Source organism: Silurus meridionalis, chromosome 11 (genome assembly GCF_014805685.1).
Source record: "Silurus meridionalis isolate SWU-2019-XX chromosome 11, ASM1480568v1, whole genome shotgun sequence".
Lineage (NCBI taxonomy): Eukaryota > Metazoa > Chordata > Actinopteri > Siluriformes > Siluridae > Silurus > Silurus meridionalis.
Genome location: NC_060894.1, coordinates 2,772,954 through 2,789,224, shown reverse-complemented (window position 1 = coordinate 2,789,224; position 16,271 = coordinate 2,772,954). Strand labels below are relative to the sequence as shown.

General features: G+C 40.3%; 1 protein-coding gene across 5 annotated transcripts in view; it reads right to left on the bottom strand.

Annotated features, from left to right (window-relative positions):
• Window positions 1-1,646: 1,646 nt before the first annotated feature.
• The window catches only part of unc13bb (unc-13 homolog Bb (C. elegans)), a 34,120-nt gene continuing 19,495 nt past the window's right edge, over window positions 1,647-16,271 (bottom strand). For 2 of the 5 annotated variants that reach the window (XM_046861823.1, XM_046861825.1), the window contains 16 exons: window positions 16,071-16,156; window positions 15,215-15,341; window positions 14,906-15,002; window positions 13,598-13,741; window positions 12,175-12,252; window positions 12,016-12,093; window positions 9,030-9,118; window positions 7,017-7,163; window positions 5,540-5,663; window positions 5,268-5,318; window positions 4,992-5,069; window positions 4,765-4,912; window positions 4,073-4,129; window positions 3,552-3,644; window positions 3,006-3,165; window positions 1,647-2,422 (listed from right to left, as the gene is read on the bottom strand). In XM_046861823.1, coding sequence (XP_046717779.1) covers window positions 2,137-2,422; window positions 3,006-3,165; window positions 3,552-3,644; window positions 4,073-4,129; window positions 4,765-4,912; window positions 4,992-5,069; window positions 5,268-5,318; window positions 5,540-5,663; window positions 7,017-7,163; window positions 9,030-9,118; window positions 12,016-12,093; window positions 12,175-12,252; window positions 13,598-13,741; window positions 14,906-15,002; window positions 15,215-15,341; window positions 16,071-16,156 — 1,843 coding nt within the window. In that variant the 3' untranslated portion in view covers window positions 1,647-2,136. Of the gene's footprint in view, window positions 2,423-3,005; window positions 3,166-3,551; window positions 3,645-4,072; window positions 4,130-4,764; window positions 4,913-4,991; window positions 5,070-5,267; window positions 5,319-5,539; window positions 5,664-7,016; window positions 7,164-9,029; window positions 9,119-9,419; window positions 9,441-12,015; window positions 12,094-12,174; window positions 12,253-13,597; window positions 13,742-14,905; window positions 15,003-15,214; window positions 15,342-16,070; window positions 16,157-16,271 lie in introns of all 5 variants that reach the window. The other 3 variants (XM_046861824.1, XM_046861826.1, XM_046861822.1) reach the window with 2 other exon arrangements.

The window sequence follows — 16,271 nt, the reverse complement described above, 5'->3', positions numbered from 1 at the left end:
CTCGAGGGTGGGGTCAGGAGGAGAGAGGAGGCCGAACAGTGCAATAAAACATGGCTGTTACAGTCAGAAAGCAAACAATGGCATGATCTTTGGACTCTGGCAGCGAGGAAGAAGCACAAAAACTGAGGCAAAGAGGGATGAGATCATAACTAGCGCTGACTGGAAAATGAAAGGATCTACCAATGAGGATCTTGTGTAAATGCTTTTTTGGGATGGTTTTTGGATGAATCGTAGTTCTCCATGTCCTTTAAAAAACAAACCTCCATTTCCTGGAAATGTCTTTAATGGGTAATGGGAATTTAGGAGTGCCTTGCATGAAGAATTCACTCCATTTGAGCCTTCCCACGTTGTGTAGTGAATCTGAAATGGGCTTCACTGGATATTGTGTCATGACTTTACACCACATTTTGAGCCCATAATTTTGAGAATTTGATTATTTATACTGACATGTTGCATTATATTTGCATGGATTGTTTGGTTTGGCATTTAACATAAGCAATTGTCTTTTCTATAAACTGACAGGCAATTTTCCCTTAAGAGACCCAAATGTTTTCCAGCATGACAATTGTGATATTTAGAGGACGATTGGTCCATCGGTTTTCCAATTCATCAGCACTCATAGCTAAATACTGGAACTATCAGCAAAAATCAATAGCGATAGTTTTTCCGGGCTGCATTATACAGTAAGATAGTGTCCTCTAGAGGTGAATCACAAACACTATGTGCTGTTTGTTAAAGTGTTTTTTTTTTATTTATTTTTTTTATTATTATTTATATTGAATGGAACAGTTATTATTTTGGTTTTGTTTCAGTTTAAACAAACCTCAATATTTATTCATATATTTAATATATTCATATCGATTCAATTAAGCACATATTCATGATTCAGTAGTTTTTTTAATTTTTGTAAAAGTCTGTTACGTTTGTCTTTTTTTTCTCCAGTATCCATTAAAAAAAAAATATCAGTTGCTTCATCAGTTATGGGCAAGTATGATCCAACCTAGCTATCGGTATTGGTTTAGGAATTCATTATCAGTTGACAGATGTCTATGGATATATTATAAAGTACTGCACCAAATGCAAATTTGTCCTCACACATTTTATTCATTTGGCACTTTTTCCTTTTACCAACACATTTTAATAACAAACACATCATCTCACTGAAAATAAATGTACCAAACACGGCTCATCTCGTAATCTCGTACAGAGCCAGTACGCGATCACAGAGGGAAATCCCTCGAATTTAATACAGAACACTTCTCATAATATCGATGGAGCAGTTTAAAAGTGTAATTTGTAATGTTTCCGGATATATAAAATTATACAGTTTCATAGATAATGATGTGTCACATACTAGAAATAAGCCCCGCCCCTGCAATATACTGGACATCGCTTTAACAGTGATGGTGTTTTACTTGGTGGGCCCTAAAAGTGACACATTTGAAACGATATTTTTAATACAGTAGTAGTATTAAGAGCTTCTTTAATTCTACAGGTCCGTCGTCTGACACACAACCTGTACGTAGTTCAGAAGGCACACAGTTAGTGATCAGACAACAGCAGGTTTTAGGTTCGGGTTCATGTACCGCATAATTCAGAGAGAAACATGTAAAATCCTTAAATACAAAACAATTCATCCGACTGTGTTCATTTAAAACAACGGTTGTATTTTTCCTCAAATTTTGACACATTCGACGAAAAAAGGCATTTATACAGACATGGTGAAACAGCAGGTAGTGAAAAAGTGCACGTTAGAAATTGGAACTCTGCGTATTGGACTGTTTGAGGCTCATACACACACACACACACACACACACACTTATATACACATATACAGTAGGCCAAAACATTTAAAAAAAGTAAAAGAGTGACTGAGATATATCACAAGTTGTAGAGACACACAGAGAGACACAAAGAGAAAGATAGATAAAGAGATCAAAAAACTGCTTGCTTTTAAAAAAAAAACATCTGAGGAACGCAGGAGGTTCTCGCAAACGTGTCCTTAATTCCTCCACTTCAATAACACAGGGAACCGGACCTATACAGGAGAACCTCCTAACCCGTGGATCCTTCCAATACTTATAAAAAGCGTGTCATCACTCATTTATTCTTCATCCCTTCTCCGAGGTTAAGTTCTCATCTCCCCTCTTCGGCAGAGCGGGTTTCCGATTTCAGCTTGACGAACTCTCTGGCTACTTCGTCTCCCGATCTCTGGGAAAGGATACGCAGCACGGTGAGCCCTGTGTCGTCCATGTGCACCTGCGAGCCCAACGGACACCAGAGGGCGCAGCTCGCTCGCTGAGCTACGTCCTGCAGCTGGATGACTGCAATGCCCACGATGCGATCTGCTCGGCCGAAACAGTAGTCCTTCACACACACCTGCAGCTCGTAACACTCCGGTCCGTCCTCGTTGCCCAGGATACTGTCACACACACACACAAACAATTAAATGTCGAATGTGTACATTTAAACCAAAAAGAAAAATTTGTCAATGTCAAACTTAAACTAAAACACCAAAAGAAAACTGTTCTGATGGGTGTGGCCTAATATGTTAATGAACAAGTTTGACAGCACCCAGCCATGAAGCTCAAATTCTCAGACTCTAGTTAACAACATTGTAGCTACATAATGCATTGTATTGGGACACCTGATCTTTCCAGCCACTTGTGGTTCTTCTTCAAACTGTCAGCACAAACTTGGAGCATAAAAGAAGAACCAAACCTGATCCAGCATTTCAATAATCCTGTACACTAAAGTCAGCTCCATGGAGATATGCTTTAAATGGGTTGGAGTGAAAGATCTCCATCTACATCTACTACTACAATACTAACCTTTTAATTAAATGAACACAAATCTGAAAATCTTGGGACTAAATGTGTCCTTCGGTCAAAAAGGTGCATGGTATGAAATGCTTGAAAAAGCAGTGTAGCAAACAGAGGGTCTTCTGGCTCGTTACGATCCTGCAAGGAGGCACTAATTATCTGGAAAGAACACTTTTTACTCACAAGTGGAAAATCTCGTTAAATTTGGGTGCCCAGCTGTTGTTCTTGGATTTGGTGGTAAATTTGCGTTTCTTGTCGCTGAGGTGCGGCCCGATCATCGTCACCTCCACAAAGGGACGGAACATTCCGGACGTCTGCCACCTCAGGTCATTCGCCGCTACCACTGAGCACGGAGAAGGAACGATATTCAAATGGATTGAATATTAAACAGCTGAATGCTCATTTATATATGATGTGAGGTTCAGTTACCAGTGTGACGCTAAAACAGGTAGTAATAATGACTAGTCTTTACTGAAGTACATGTGAGAGTACAAACGTCTTTACTTCAACTTGAGGGAAAAAGTGCCTCTTCTGCACTTCTACTAGAGTGAAGGATGTGTGTATTTTTGCCACCACTGGTCTACTATTAAGATAGTGTATGTAATATATGTATATTTATTTATATGCATATACGTGTGTGTGTGTGTATATATATATATATATATATATATATATATATATATATATATATATATATATATATATAATAATGGATCGTGACATTCTGACCTTTAACTGTGACCTTGTGCTCTCCTGTGCCTGGATGAGTGAACAGATCGATCTGAATGGACACCTCTCCCACTGGCTTATCCACACCTGAGCCTACACACACACACACACACACACACACACACACACACACACACACACACACACACACACACACACACACACTGTCAGTCCAGTTGATGATATTTCCAGTTACATTAATGAGAGCTCAGGTGTGTGTAATGTCTAAAAATAAATGAATAAAAAAGACAGACATCCTGCAGACAATCTAAACTCAAACCATTATGAAGTGCCAGAGATTGAGACCAAACCTATTTCTCCATCGATTTTGCCCTGCAATCTGAATAATCTCACAGACCAGACTGCATTTCAATTTATCGTAATAGGGTTTCGATAGAGGAGCACACTTATGACAACACGGGCTGTAGGTGAATTAAAGTTAGGGGTGGGGATGAGGGGGAGGGGGTTGGTGGTTTATATAAGGGGTTTATTGAGTCAACATCCATCAGATTAGCACCTACCCTTGGATGGCTGGACTTTCTCGCTAGACGTAATCCTTATCCCTTTCCCATCATGGACTACGGCAGAAAAGCAGCAAGAAGAAACGGAAAGCGGAACAGAGCACGTTGAACAAGACAGTCATGAAGAAGCAGAGAACATGAGGAAAAACTATGCGAGCGACAGCTCGAGAGCATAAAGAGCTGAGACAGGAGAGACGAGGAAAGATGAGACACCTCACAGTGAGGTAAAGATAAAAAAAAGAGGCAGAAATAGAAAAGCATCCATCCATCCATCCATCCATCCATCCATCCATCATTTCTTACTAACAGTCCATCTATCTACCCATCCATCCATCCATCAATCCATCCATCCATCCATCCATCCATCATTTCTTTCTACCCATCCATCCATCCATCCATCCATCTACCCATCTACCCATCCATTCATCCATCCATCTACCCATCCATCCATCCAGTGTGGGACAACGGTGTGCAAACAAATACGTTGTTCTATAACTGAGCGCTGAATTGTTTTCCCAAGTACCATTTTGACTAAACTAAGAGGATGTGGGTGGAGCTTTAAAACACTTTATCACAGTATTGTCTGAATAGTGTCTCTGGCTGAAGCAGCTTCACTACTCAACAGCAGCACAGTGATCTTTTAGAGAAGTGTAGTAACAGGTTTGACACAACATGGAAAAACCCTGTCCTACCCTGAGCGTGCTGTGTTGTGACGAAGGTCTTGATGAGCGTATCGGTGGTCTGTGTATAAAGGGAGAGGGCGTGACGGAGTGACAAAAGCTCGGCGCTCTTCTCCAGGAAGGCCTTTTTTAACCCGTTTCCTCCTGCATGAAAGTATTGCTGAGGAGAGAAAACGATACATGAAGCCTCGTCATGAACTACATGACATGACACTGCTGACTGAGTCATGGACAGATACCTTTATGGTGTCCAGAGCCACGTCCATGACCGCACACTGCTTAGGTGTGAGGCTTTTGGCTTCCCCAGACATGTGATCCTGCAGTTCGAGTGGAATACACACACACACACACACACACACACACACACACACACACACACACACACACACACACACACACACATAGAGATAGATATATATAAATATATTACTGTCAATGTGGAACAGGATGTTTAACAAGCACATATCCTATGCTTCTAAACTTGTGTCTAAACGGGGCAAATTGCATGTGATTACCTTGAGTTTGGAGAACTGGCCGAGATCTTTGGCAGCAGAAAATATGTTGCCCTGCGAGAGAGGCAGTAAAGAAATGAAAAAAAAAAAAATGAGCGAATTAAACAAACCCAACGTAAAAAAAACAACCATATACTGTAAACAAAACACCTGAATATTAGATGCATTAAATAAATAGACAGTAATTTACTTTAACAAAGGACACAAACATCCATGATGAGTGTGAAAGTGTGTGTGTGTGTGCGGCTGAGTGAAAAAGGACGTGGTAAACTTACGAAGCTGTCGTTGCCTTGAGGGAGGACGATAGTCTTCTCCAGACTGTTCATCACGATCCTCCACAACTCCTTCAGAACCCGCTTCAGAACGGTCTTCTCACACACGGATGCAAAGAGCATCAGACTGAAGGAACGAACACACACACACACACACGGTTATCCATAAAGGTGCATAATTCTGTAAACGATGCTGGTATTTATTGCTTTCTCTGGATCAGCACTTGATCGTTACTAATCATTTGTTCAACCAGAATTTCAGAAATGTTGGGACGTTGTTTCCATTTCAATAAAATGAGCCAATGTTTTATTCACAATAGATCATAGAGAACAAAAAATGTGCAAACTGAAAAATAGGACGCTTTAATGCAGAAAATGAGATCATTTCAAATTTGATGCCTGCTACAGGTCTCAAAACATTTATACAACAAAGTTATAAATAATTGTAATAATTTACATAGAATTTTACTCTCACATTCAATACAAAAGTTTCACCCTGCAAGAACTTAATTCTAGATATTCCTGAAGCTCAGTTTCTTCTTAAACATACTAGTTTGCAAAGTGGTACTCTTACAGAAATCTCTCTCTCTCTTTCTTTCTTTCTTTCTTTCTTTCTTTCTTTCTTTCTTTCTTTCTTTCTTTCTTTCTTTTTACTTTTTTGCAGCAACATATAAAAAAAATGTTTGTGGACACCTGACCATATTCCAGAACTCTTCTGAGAAGATGTTCCACTAAATCTGTGCTTGTGAGATTTGTGGAGATCATTCAGTCACAAGGGTGTTAATAAAGTCCGCAAGTGATGTAGATGAGGTGAGGAGGCCTGAGGTCCAGTCAGTGTTCACGTTTACCGGTTCAATAGGGTTGGAGCTCTATAGTAGGAGATCTTCCACTTCAAACCATGTAAAGCAGATCTTCATGGAGCTGGCTTTGTGCACAGGGGCATCTTCATGCTGGAACTGGTTTGGATCTCCTAATTCAAGTGAAGAGAATATTCCGTGCTGATTCTTCCAAAGACGTCCTGTACAATTGTGTGCCTCTTTGTGGTAACAGTTTGGGGAAGCAGATCATACGGCTGGAACAATCAGGTGTCCCGATACTTTTGTTTATATAGTGTACTTTGTATAGTAGTGGGGCATATTTCACATACGAAGCTTTCTGGAATGTTCATGGGAAGGAATTTCTTTTAATCGAATGAATGAATTATTTAAAAACAAATTAAAGATAAAAGACAAATCAAGAACTTCTTTGGAAAAATGCACTTTTACATGATTTACGTGATTCACTGCTGCTGATTTGCTTCATTTTCAAGGCAAAATTTTAATTTTAATGCAAAAATCCACAGTTCTTTTTTTTATCTTTGTAAAAAAATAAAAAAACCCCACCAATATTTAAGTTGCTGCACACACTACATAAATACAAGTAGATATTTTGTAGGTCTAAGTGAACATTTGATGAAGAAACAAAAGCCAATCTGACTCACTTTCCATCCAGGAAATCCATGAGAGGGCGGAGCATGTTGTCCGAATCGCCCTCCACTTGGTTTCGGCTGTTGGTGTTTACTGGTCCTTTAATCTGGTACAACAGACTCGCCATCTGCCGTGTGCACTCATCAATTCGACTCTGGAATCTGCACAGACCGCAGGTAGGTGTGTTATGCAGTGCTGCGTTCACTTGCACTCAGTGTGTATTGAATACAGCAGTATGTATAAAATTCAGTGCTGCGTTCACTTGCACTCAGTGTGTATTGAATACAGCAGTATGTATAAAATTCAGTGCAGTGTTCACTTGCACTCTCTGCATGTATGTTACAGTGCATCCAGGAAAGTATTCACAGCGCTTCACTTTTTTCACATTGTGTTATGTTAAACAATACTTGTATACAAATAATAATATTAATAAATAATAATCACATGTACATAAGTATTCACAGCCTTTGCTCAATACTTTGTTGAAGCACCAAATTACAGCCTCAAGTCCTTTTGGGTTCAATGCTACAAGATTGGCACAAATATTTTGGGCAGTATCTCCCAATCTTTCTGGCAGAACCTCTCGAGCTCAATCAGGTTGGATGGGGAGCGTCAGGTTCAGGTTCAGGTTTGGGCTCTATCTCTGTCAGAGTCGTGACGTAGCCGAGGGTCGATGTCCTGTTGTGGTAGATGATCCGTCTCGCCCCTGTCTGAGGTCCAGAGCGATCTGGAGCAAGTTTTCATCGAGGACGTCTCTGCACATTGCAGTATTCATCTTTCCCTTGATTCTGACGAATCTCCCAGTTCCTGCCACTGAAAAATGTCCCCACAGCATGATGCTGCCACCACCATGTTTCACTCTAGGGATGGTATTGGCCAGGTGATGAGCGGTGCCTGGTTTCCTTCAGACATGATGCTTGGCATTCAGGCCAAATATTTCTAACTTTGCTTCATCAGACCAGAGAAATTTGTTTCTCATGGTCTGAGAGTCCTTCAGGTGCCTTTTGGCAAACTCCAGGCTGGCTGTCATGTGCTACTCTACCATACAAGCCTGATTGGTGCAGTGCTGCACAGATGTGTGCCTTTCCAAATCATGTCCAATCAACTGAATTTACCACAGATTCCAGTCAAGTTGTAGAAACGACTCAAGGATGATCGTGGAAACAGGAGGCACCTGAGCTCAATTTTGAGTGTCATGGGAAAGGCAGTAAATACTTATGTACATATTATTATTATTATTATTTTTAATACATTTGCAAAACAAAACACACACGTGGTATTGTTTGTAGAAATTTGAGGAAAATAATGAATTTAATCTATTTTGGAATAAAGCTGTAATATAAAAGTGTGAAAAAAGAGAAGCGCTGTATACAGTGCTGCGTTCATTCACAGTGTGTATTAGATACAGTGCTGCATTCACTTGCACTCTCAGTGTGTATTAAATACAGTGCTGCATTCACTTGCACTCTCAGTGTGTATTAAATACAGTGCTGCATTCATTCACACCTTCAGTGTGTATTAAATACAGTGCTGCGTTCACTTGCACTCTCAGTGTGTATTAAATACAGTGCTGCATTCACTTGCACTTTCAGTGTGTATTAAATACAGTGCTGCATTCACTTGCACTTTCAGTGTGTATTAAATACAGTGCTGCATTCACTTGCACTTTTATAAGATACAGAGCTGTGTTCACTTGCACTTTCAGTGTGTATTAAATACAGTGCTGCATTCATTCACACCTTCAGTGTGTATTAAATACAGTGCTGCATTCACTTGCACTTTCAGTGTGTATTAAATACAGTGCTGCATTCATTCACACCTTCAGTGTGTATTAGATACAGTGCTGTGTTCACTTGCACTCAGTGTGTATTAAATACAGCGCTGTTTATAAGATACAGTGCTGCATTCACTTGCACTTTTATAAGATACAGATAAGATACAGCTGTTTATAAGATACAGAGCTGTGTTCACTTGCAAAGACGAAAGCCAAAACAGGAAGAAGAAGGAGAAGGAGAAGAAAGTATTACGTGTTTGAAAACGTGGAGCTCAATTCATCCAGCACATTGTTCAGCTTCACCTGCAGCTCATTGAGGGTGTCGCTGGCTTCTGTGTCCATCTGTGCGTGCACACACACACACACACACACACACACACACACACACACACACACACACACACACACATCAATCAATCTTATTTCATCCATGGTATTTTTACACAGGAACACCATCCTGCACCAGTCACCTCATAAAAATCGGACGACCTCAAAGTGAACTTGTGACGGAAAACACAAAACACCTCAGTGAGAAACCCTTCATTGAGAAGACCAAAGTTAATAAAATGTGTTTGCTGTGATCGTACACACAATATGATTTAGTTTCTTTAAAAAAGAATGGACATTACACATCAGAACCCACCTTTGTACTGTCGGTTTCGACCTTTGCAGAAAGAAAGGAAGATATAAGTTGAATAATTTGTATACTACACTGAAACTTTGCCACTGTGTTCTGCATTTGATAGAAGTGAAGGGGAAAATGTAATGCTTTTGCATCCAAAGACGTCCTATACAATTGTGTGCCTCCAGTTTTGTCTGTAGTGTGTTGTTGAATAACTAGAAAAAGCATGCTAGCAAATTAGCGTTAACACAACCTGCTATTCAACCAAGTTACCTGCTAAGGGGGAGGGGATAGCTTAGTGGTTTAGGGATTAGACATTAGATCTAAAGGTTGTGAGTTTAAATCCCAGCCACACCAAACTGCCAGTCCTGGGGCCCCTAAGCAAGGCCCTTAACCCCATTGCTGCTTAGTTGTGTAAATGAGATAAATGTATGTTAGTGGAAATGGATTTGTTCGGGCAGTGTGTTTAGTATGTAGTGATAAATCCTGGTCAGGGGAATTGAGTAGAGTGTATGAGGGGGGTAGTAGGAACATAAGTACTTAGAAGGTCATGATTCTTCAGGAGAATCTTCAGACACACACTGGAAGAAAAACTGATTCTCCAGGATCACCTCTCCAGAAAACAAACCTTACACATCTGTTCCACTTCATCATCATCATTCTCAGGGTCACAGAGCTGAGAGATTCAGAGAGACAACACACAGTTCTGTCACCAGACAGCCACTAGGGGGTGCTCTATTCCTTCTGTCACCAGACAGCCACTAGGGGGTGCTCTATGCCTACTCTACTGCTTGGCTTTGGGATTGTCTATGAACACATACGTCTGCTCGTGAATGCATCATATACGCTGTGTACAGGAAAGAAGGAAAAAAACACTTTGAGGAAACATTGAGGCGTAATTCAGTAGGAGTGAGCGAGAGAGGGAGAAAGAGTGTTATGAGGCTGAATCTGGTCTGGTCCTGATTATAGAGTGGATTACTACCTACAGGAACGCTCTACGAGGACTGATCTACTTCTGCACCACTTTTTCACCAACCTTCTCCATCTCTGATATCGGCTACACCCATACACAAAGAGAGACAACGAAGACAATAAAGGAACAATATGATGTTAAAGGACGCATGTCCTGTATATAGACCACATTGTTCCTCTAATAGTTTGTGTTACTACTCAGAATCTCTCACACACACACACACACACACACACACACACCTTCACCTCATCCTCCTCTTCCTCAGGGTCCACTCTCTCATTCAGCTTTATAAAGGGAAAGAACGGCATGGTGTAACGAATCTGACCAGAGTTTTGTTGTGATTCTTATATAAAGTGAATGGATTCTTCTCCAAGAAGCTCTAAAAAGCTACACTATGATGCCAAGCAGCTAATATACGGGGTGGGAAAGGGATTATAAATTACTGGAAATAAATTACTGGAAGTGAGTGACTGTCAGACCTCTAAATTAAGGCGTGGCTTAGTTGTTTGTCTGTAAATAATGAAGAAGGCGTGGCCTAGACTCTTGTTACTAGCAATGAAGGCATGGCATAGGTGCTTGTCTGTAACAATAAAGGAGGTGTGGCTTAGGTGCTTGTTAATTACAATGGAGGTGTGGACTAGGTGCTTGCTAATCACAGTGAAGGAGGCGTGGCATATGTGCTTGTTTGTAAACAATGAAAAAGGCATGGACTAGGTGCTTGCCAATCACAATGAAGGAGGCATGGCCTAGGTGCTTGCCAATCACAGTAAAGAAGGCGTGGCCTAGGTGCTTGCCAATCACAGTGAAGGAGGCGTGGCATATGTGCTGGCCAATCACAGTGAAGGAGGCATGGCCTAAGTGCTTGCCAATCGCAGGGAAGGGGGCGTGACCTAAGTGCTTGCCAATCAAAGTGAAGGGGCGTGGCCTGGGTGATTGCCAATCACATCGAAGGAGGCGTAGCCTAGGTGCCAGTTGTTAGAAATTATAGTCTTTTAAATAAAGTAATAAAATCAGTTAGTTAATATGTTAATATAAATTAATCTGCTAAACACACAAAACTACTTTTACTAGCAATGTATCAGCACAGAAAAGATCATAACACTCTCGTTACCCTGGCTTCCTCTGTGGCAATCTGAGGAGAAAAGATGGGAGCAAATATTCCTCACTAACTGATCAGGGTTGGAACAGGAAATGCGTATCATGGCACTGTTATCTGATAGCAGTAAAGAAAACAAGCACAATCGTTTGTTTTTTCAGCTAGTGCACAAGAATAGACTCTGCGGAAGAGCAACCAGGAACAAATACTACAGGAAAGATTACTAACATTACATTTTTTACTGGCTGTCTAGTTTTTGAAACACTTTGAGGTTTATCCAATCACACGCATTTAGGAAAATGACTTCACTAAAGGTAGAACATCCAGGGGGGAAAATAGTCTTTCTGGACAGATGTCTGAACAATCAACATCCATCGTCTGGATGCAAAGAAAAAATTGGATGATTAGATGTAAAAGTTTGTATTTGAATCTTAAATCCTAAGTCTCACCATGGCACAGAGCAAAAGTGGTATCACAAAGCACCACTACACAAACACAGCCACTTTAAGTGGAATTTGTTTCAACTGGACCTTTAGGGGGTCTCCTACCTGTTTGGCCCCCATCGACTCAAACATCTTCTCGAGCTGAACTCGCAGCTGCTGCACGTTGTTCATCAGGACGCAGGGCTGTTCGAGGGAAAGACGGGGGTTTGTGTGAGAGGGGATTCAATTCATACAAACGTAAAAGTTTGTGGTGAACAGACTCACGATCTTCTCCTTGTCACAGTAGGACGGGAAACTCTTCTTCAAAATGGCACTGTACTGCAGCAGGACCTTGGCAATAGTCTAATAGGGCAAAAAAAATAAATAAATTATTGATATGAATATTGTAATGATGAGCCTAACAGCATTACTCAGTTGGGTGGAGTCGGAGTTCGCTTCAGTATCTTAGGGATTTTATACAGTAACCAAGTTGATCATGTTTTTTTTATCTAATTGAATTAACAGCACATTATTATTACATATTTATAATATTTTGCTGTAAATAGACATGACCAGGCCTGTGTCCAAGATGTATGCAAGATTTTACAGTATTCAAATTAGACATGCGCATCTCCATAACTGAGGCAGACGCGATTCGCCTAGACGACCTTACGTTACATTAAAGACACATACTCTATGAAGCAACTACTCAGATGGTCCGATACGATTCACCAGTATTATGTTGCAGTGCGATCCAAACACAATGCAATAGAAAAAATTATGATGCTGTGCAATTCAATGTGTCAGATTTTTTTGGGGCTTTTATTTCTTTTGTTCTGACAGATCATTGATTTCTAACGCATGGCCCCTTTCACAAACACGCCTTTGTAGTGCAAAAAAAATTAAATAAAAAAAGAACAAAGATGGGGAAAAAAACCCTGTTCTTTTACTGTTGTGTGTGCAGGAAGGTACAGCTCTACCTCTGCCATGTTAATCTGTATTCTATGTGACTCTCGGGACACGCCTCGGTCTCAGGAGTGTTATGTTATTTATGTCTGTACTTTAAGAGTCACTAACAGCTGGACCAAACTCCTTGTGCTGTACCAACACATTTGGCCAATAAACCTGATTCTGATGATGCATCAGGTTCACGTTGCAGCAGTGATGCTGAGAAACAGTTGAGAGGAAAAAAAAACAGTCTACATAGAAAATACTGGCCACAAATGATTGGTAACTTTTGAAAAAAAATCGAGTATAGCGCATCTACTAATAGTTATATATATATAAATGCGCTGCGACACAAATGCCAACGTTTATCTGATGCACGCTTTAAACCACATCATGCCGACGTGTCGATGTGAACCGGCGAATCCTACAATCTCAAATTCAAATCAATAAAATGAAAATCATTTGTGTCTCAAATGACACAAATGTTTATTCCTTATGTACATGCCACGGTGAGTTTCTGAAAAATGTCTACTGTCTCGTTCTATAAAAAAGTATTAACAATATCAGTCAGGGTTCAGTTTGGGTTCAGTCCACATTACACTCTTCAATATTTCATTCAGTTTTAGTGGAACTCTAGTTTTCTCTGCATCCACTTAAAGAACGTCACCAGAGAGAAATCCAGCACAAATAAAAGGATCAAAGTCTGACGTACAGAATGATAGATTGGATCGAGGAGAGCGTAATGTGTATTTGGGTTTACCCTGGCGAAGCGGCGACTATACAGGGCCATGACTTTGGGGTCAGGGCACTCCAGCTTCTTAATAATCTCAAAGCTCTGGTTGAGCTGCGTGAACACGTCCACCACTGAGCAGGAGAACAGAGCGTGCTCAGACGTCTGCTGGAGCTAAGGAAAAAAAAAATAAATAAATAAAAAAAGAGTGATAATAAATAGGCTAATATATTATACAACATGCATGCACTTTATGGGCAAAAGTACTGGGACACCATAGACGATGCCCCTCTACAAACCAGCTCTATGACAATATGCTTAACATGGGTTGGAGTGGAAGATCTTCTGCTTCAGAACTCAATCCTATTGAATATCTTCATAACATTTTACATGTAGTCCCAATTTGCTCTTATAATTCCCTCCACTCTCCTGGGAAGATGTTAGATTTTGGATTGTGCCTATGAATATTTGTGTTCATCAGCTACAAGGATATTATAAAAGGCAGGTACTGATGTAGGTGCAGTCAGCGTTCACATTCATCTCAAAAGTGTTCAGTAGGGATGAGATCAGAGCTCTATAGCAGGCAACTCAAGATCTTCCTCTCCAAAGCATGCAAACAAGATCTTCAAGGAGCTCACTTTGTGCACAGGGGCATTGCCATGCTGGAACAGGTTTGGGTTTCCAAAATCAAGTGAATGTAAAATTTTATTATAGATGTCCTGTACAATTGAGTGCCTCCAGCTTTGGAAAATAACCACAAAGGTCAGGTGACACAATACTTTTGGAAATATAGTTTAGCTACATACGTTGAATCGTATTTGCTGATAACAGAATAATTGACCTATAGTTTAAAAAAAAAGATGCTAGATGCTGGCAAAAGCGATTAATCGGCAACGCTAGATGATTGCTGGAACCTCTATTATCGGTCTAAAGCAACATGACATCGTATCGACTACACTGTGTCACAAATTGAATATGTATGTGCGTATATTGAATATGTATGCAACCAGTTGTCCTGAAGTAATTGCTTGAATTTGAAAAATTCCTCACAAAGCCAATAAACGTACTAGGAAGTATGTGTTTTGAGGACCGGTCTTCTGAATTAGTAAAACCTTTCAAATGTACGGTGAGTGATTTCCTTTTTCCAACATGGTGCATGACAATAAAAAAAAAGAACGTTGTTCAAAAAGTTAGTGCTGTGCCTCGAATCAGTAAAAATTACAGCCGTGACAGATGTTTTGGCTCTTGACTTGCATTTCAATGCAGATGTTTTTTGAAAAAAATGAGCTGTATCTTGGTTGAGGCGCGTTCACTAAACATGACTACACGAATACTCACTCCGTCCTTTTTGTCCCTCTCGAGGGCGCCGTGCATGAACTCCATGGACACGTCTTCGTTCTCGTCCAACCACTGCAGCACGAACTGCATGAACCACCTACACACAAACCGACACATGAGGAAATGAGCAGTTTATTTACTACTTATACTTTCTGATATGAGTCCTTAAGGGTTCTTCAATTGTATCTTTGGAGAACCAAGTTCCAAGCAGAACTTATTCAGAACCTTACGTTCTTTTAAAAATAAAAAGCCCTGAATTGTAGTAATAGTTGCTTTAAAGCCTTGAAGGTTCAATGACGTGACACTCACATGGGATATTCGGGAACGACTCCTTTGAAGGCAGGCAGATCCTTTACATACTCATTACAGAGCCACTTCACCTTAAAGTGCAGGTTCATGTAGTCAGCACTTTTGCACAGACGGTTTTTCTCGTGCTCTGAGGAGATAACAACAGAATATGAGTGTGTGCATGTGTGTGTAAGAAAGAGATTGAGTAAGCGTTTAGAGCTGGCCAGCCAGAACGTGAAGAGCATCTTGAAAGATCTCTCTAATTATAAATGTGATTCACAATGACGTTTCAGAGGTCACGTTATTGTTACGGTATATAATATAATCTGATCTCAACATAAATAACATCATTGTTCAGAAAATTCACAAAAACCTAAAAAAAAAAAAAAATCTGCTGTGGTTAATTAAAGCTCTGTAAAATCTTGGACTGTATTGAGAGTGCAAATTATCCCTATCATAACACCTGACCACAAGATTACTATGTACTTTATGAACATCCCATTCCACATTTAATCTCCATCCACTCTTATAAGAAGCTTGCCAAAGATGTTCTTTAATAGCTGGAGTTTTTTCCTGCATTCCAGTTCATTCCAGAGCAATTGTATGGAATGGGCGGAATTTTATGGGGTTGAAGTATGGAATGGTTGCCATGTTGGTTTGGAATAAGTGTCCAACCTTCCCTGCTCCCAGGGAAGGGGGGTGTTTGGTGTGCCAGTCTGTTAAAATCATCTCTCCTGTTCTCCATTTTACACAGCTACATAGATTTCATCTAAAACCAACTGTTACTTCCTAAGATAATAGTTGGATAAATAATTGTTAACCACATAATTAGGCAGGAATGTACAGCGTGTACAGAGATCCAGGCAGTGTGACTCACCCTCCATGGCGTACTTCATATCCTGGGAGAACTGAACCCACATTACCTCGGCACACACCTTCCCTACGTTGAGCTCCTGAGGAAACCTGGGACGGGACAAAAACAAGACAATTGACACGAAAGTTCCAATAAATGCGAAGGACCAAAACACAGAATAAACTACTGTGTAAGTATATGTTTCACCTGATCTTTCCTGCCATA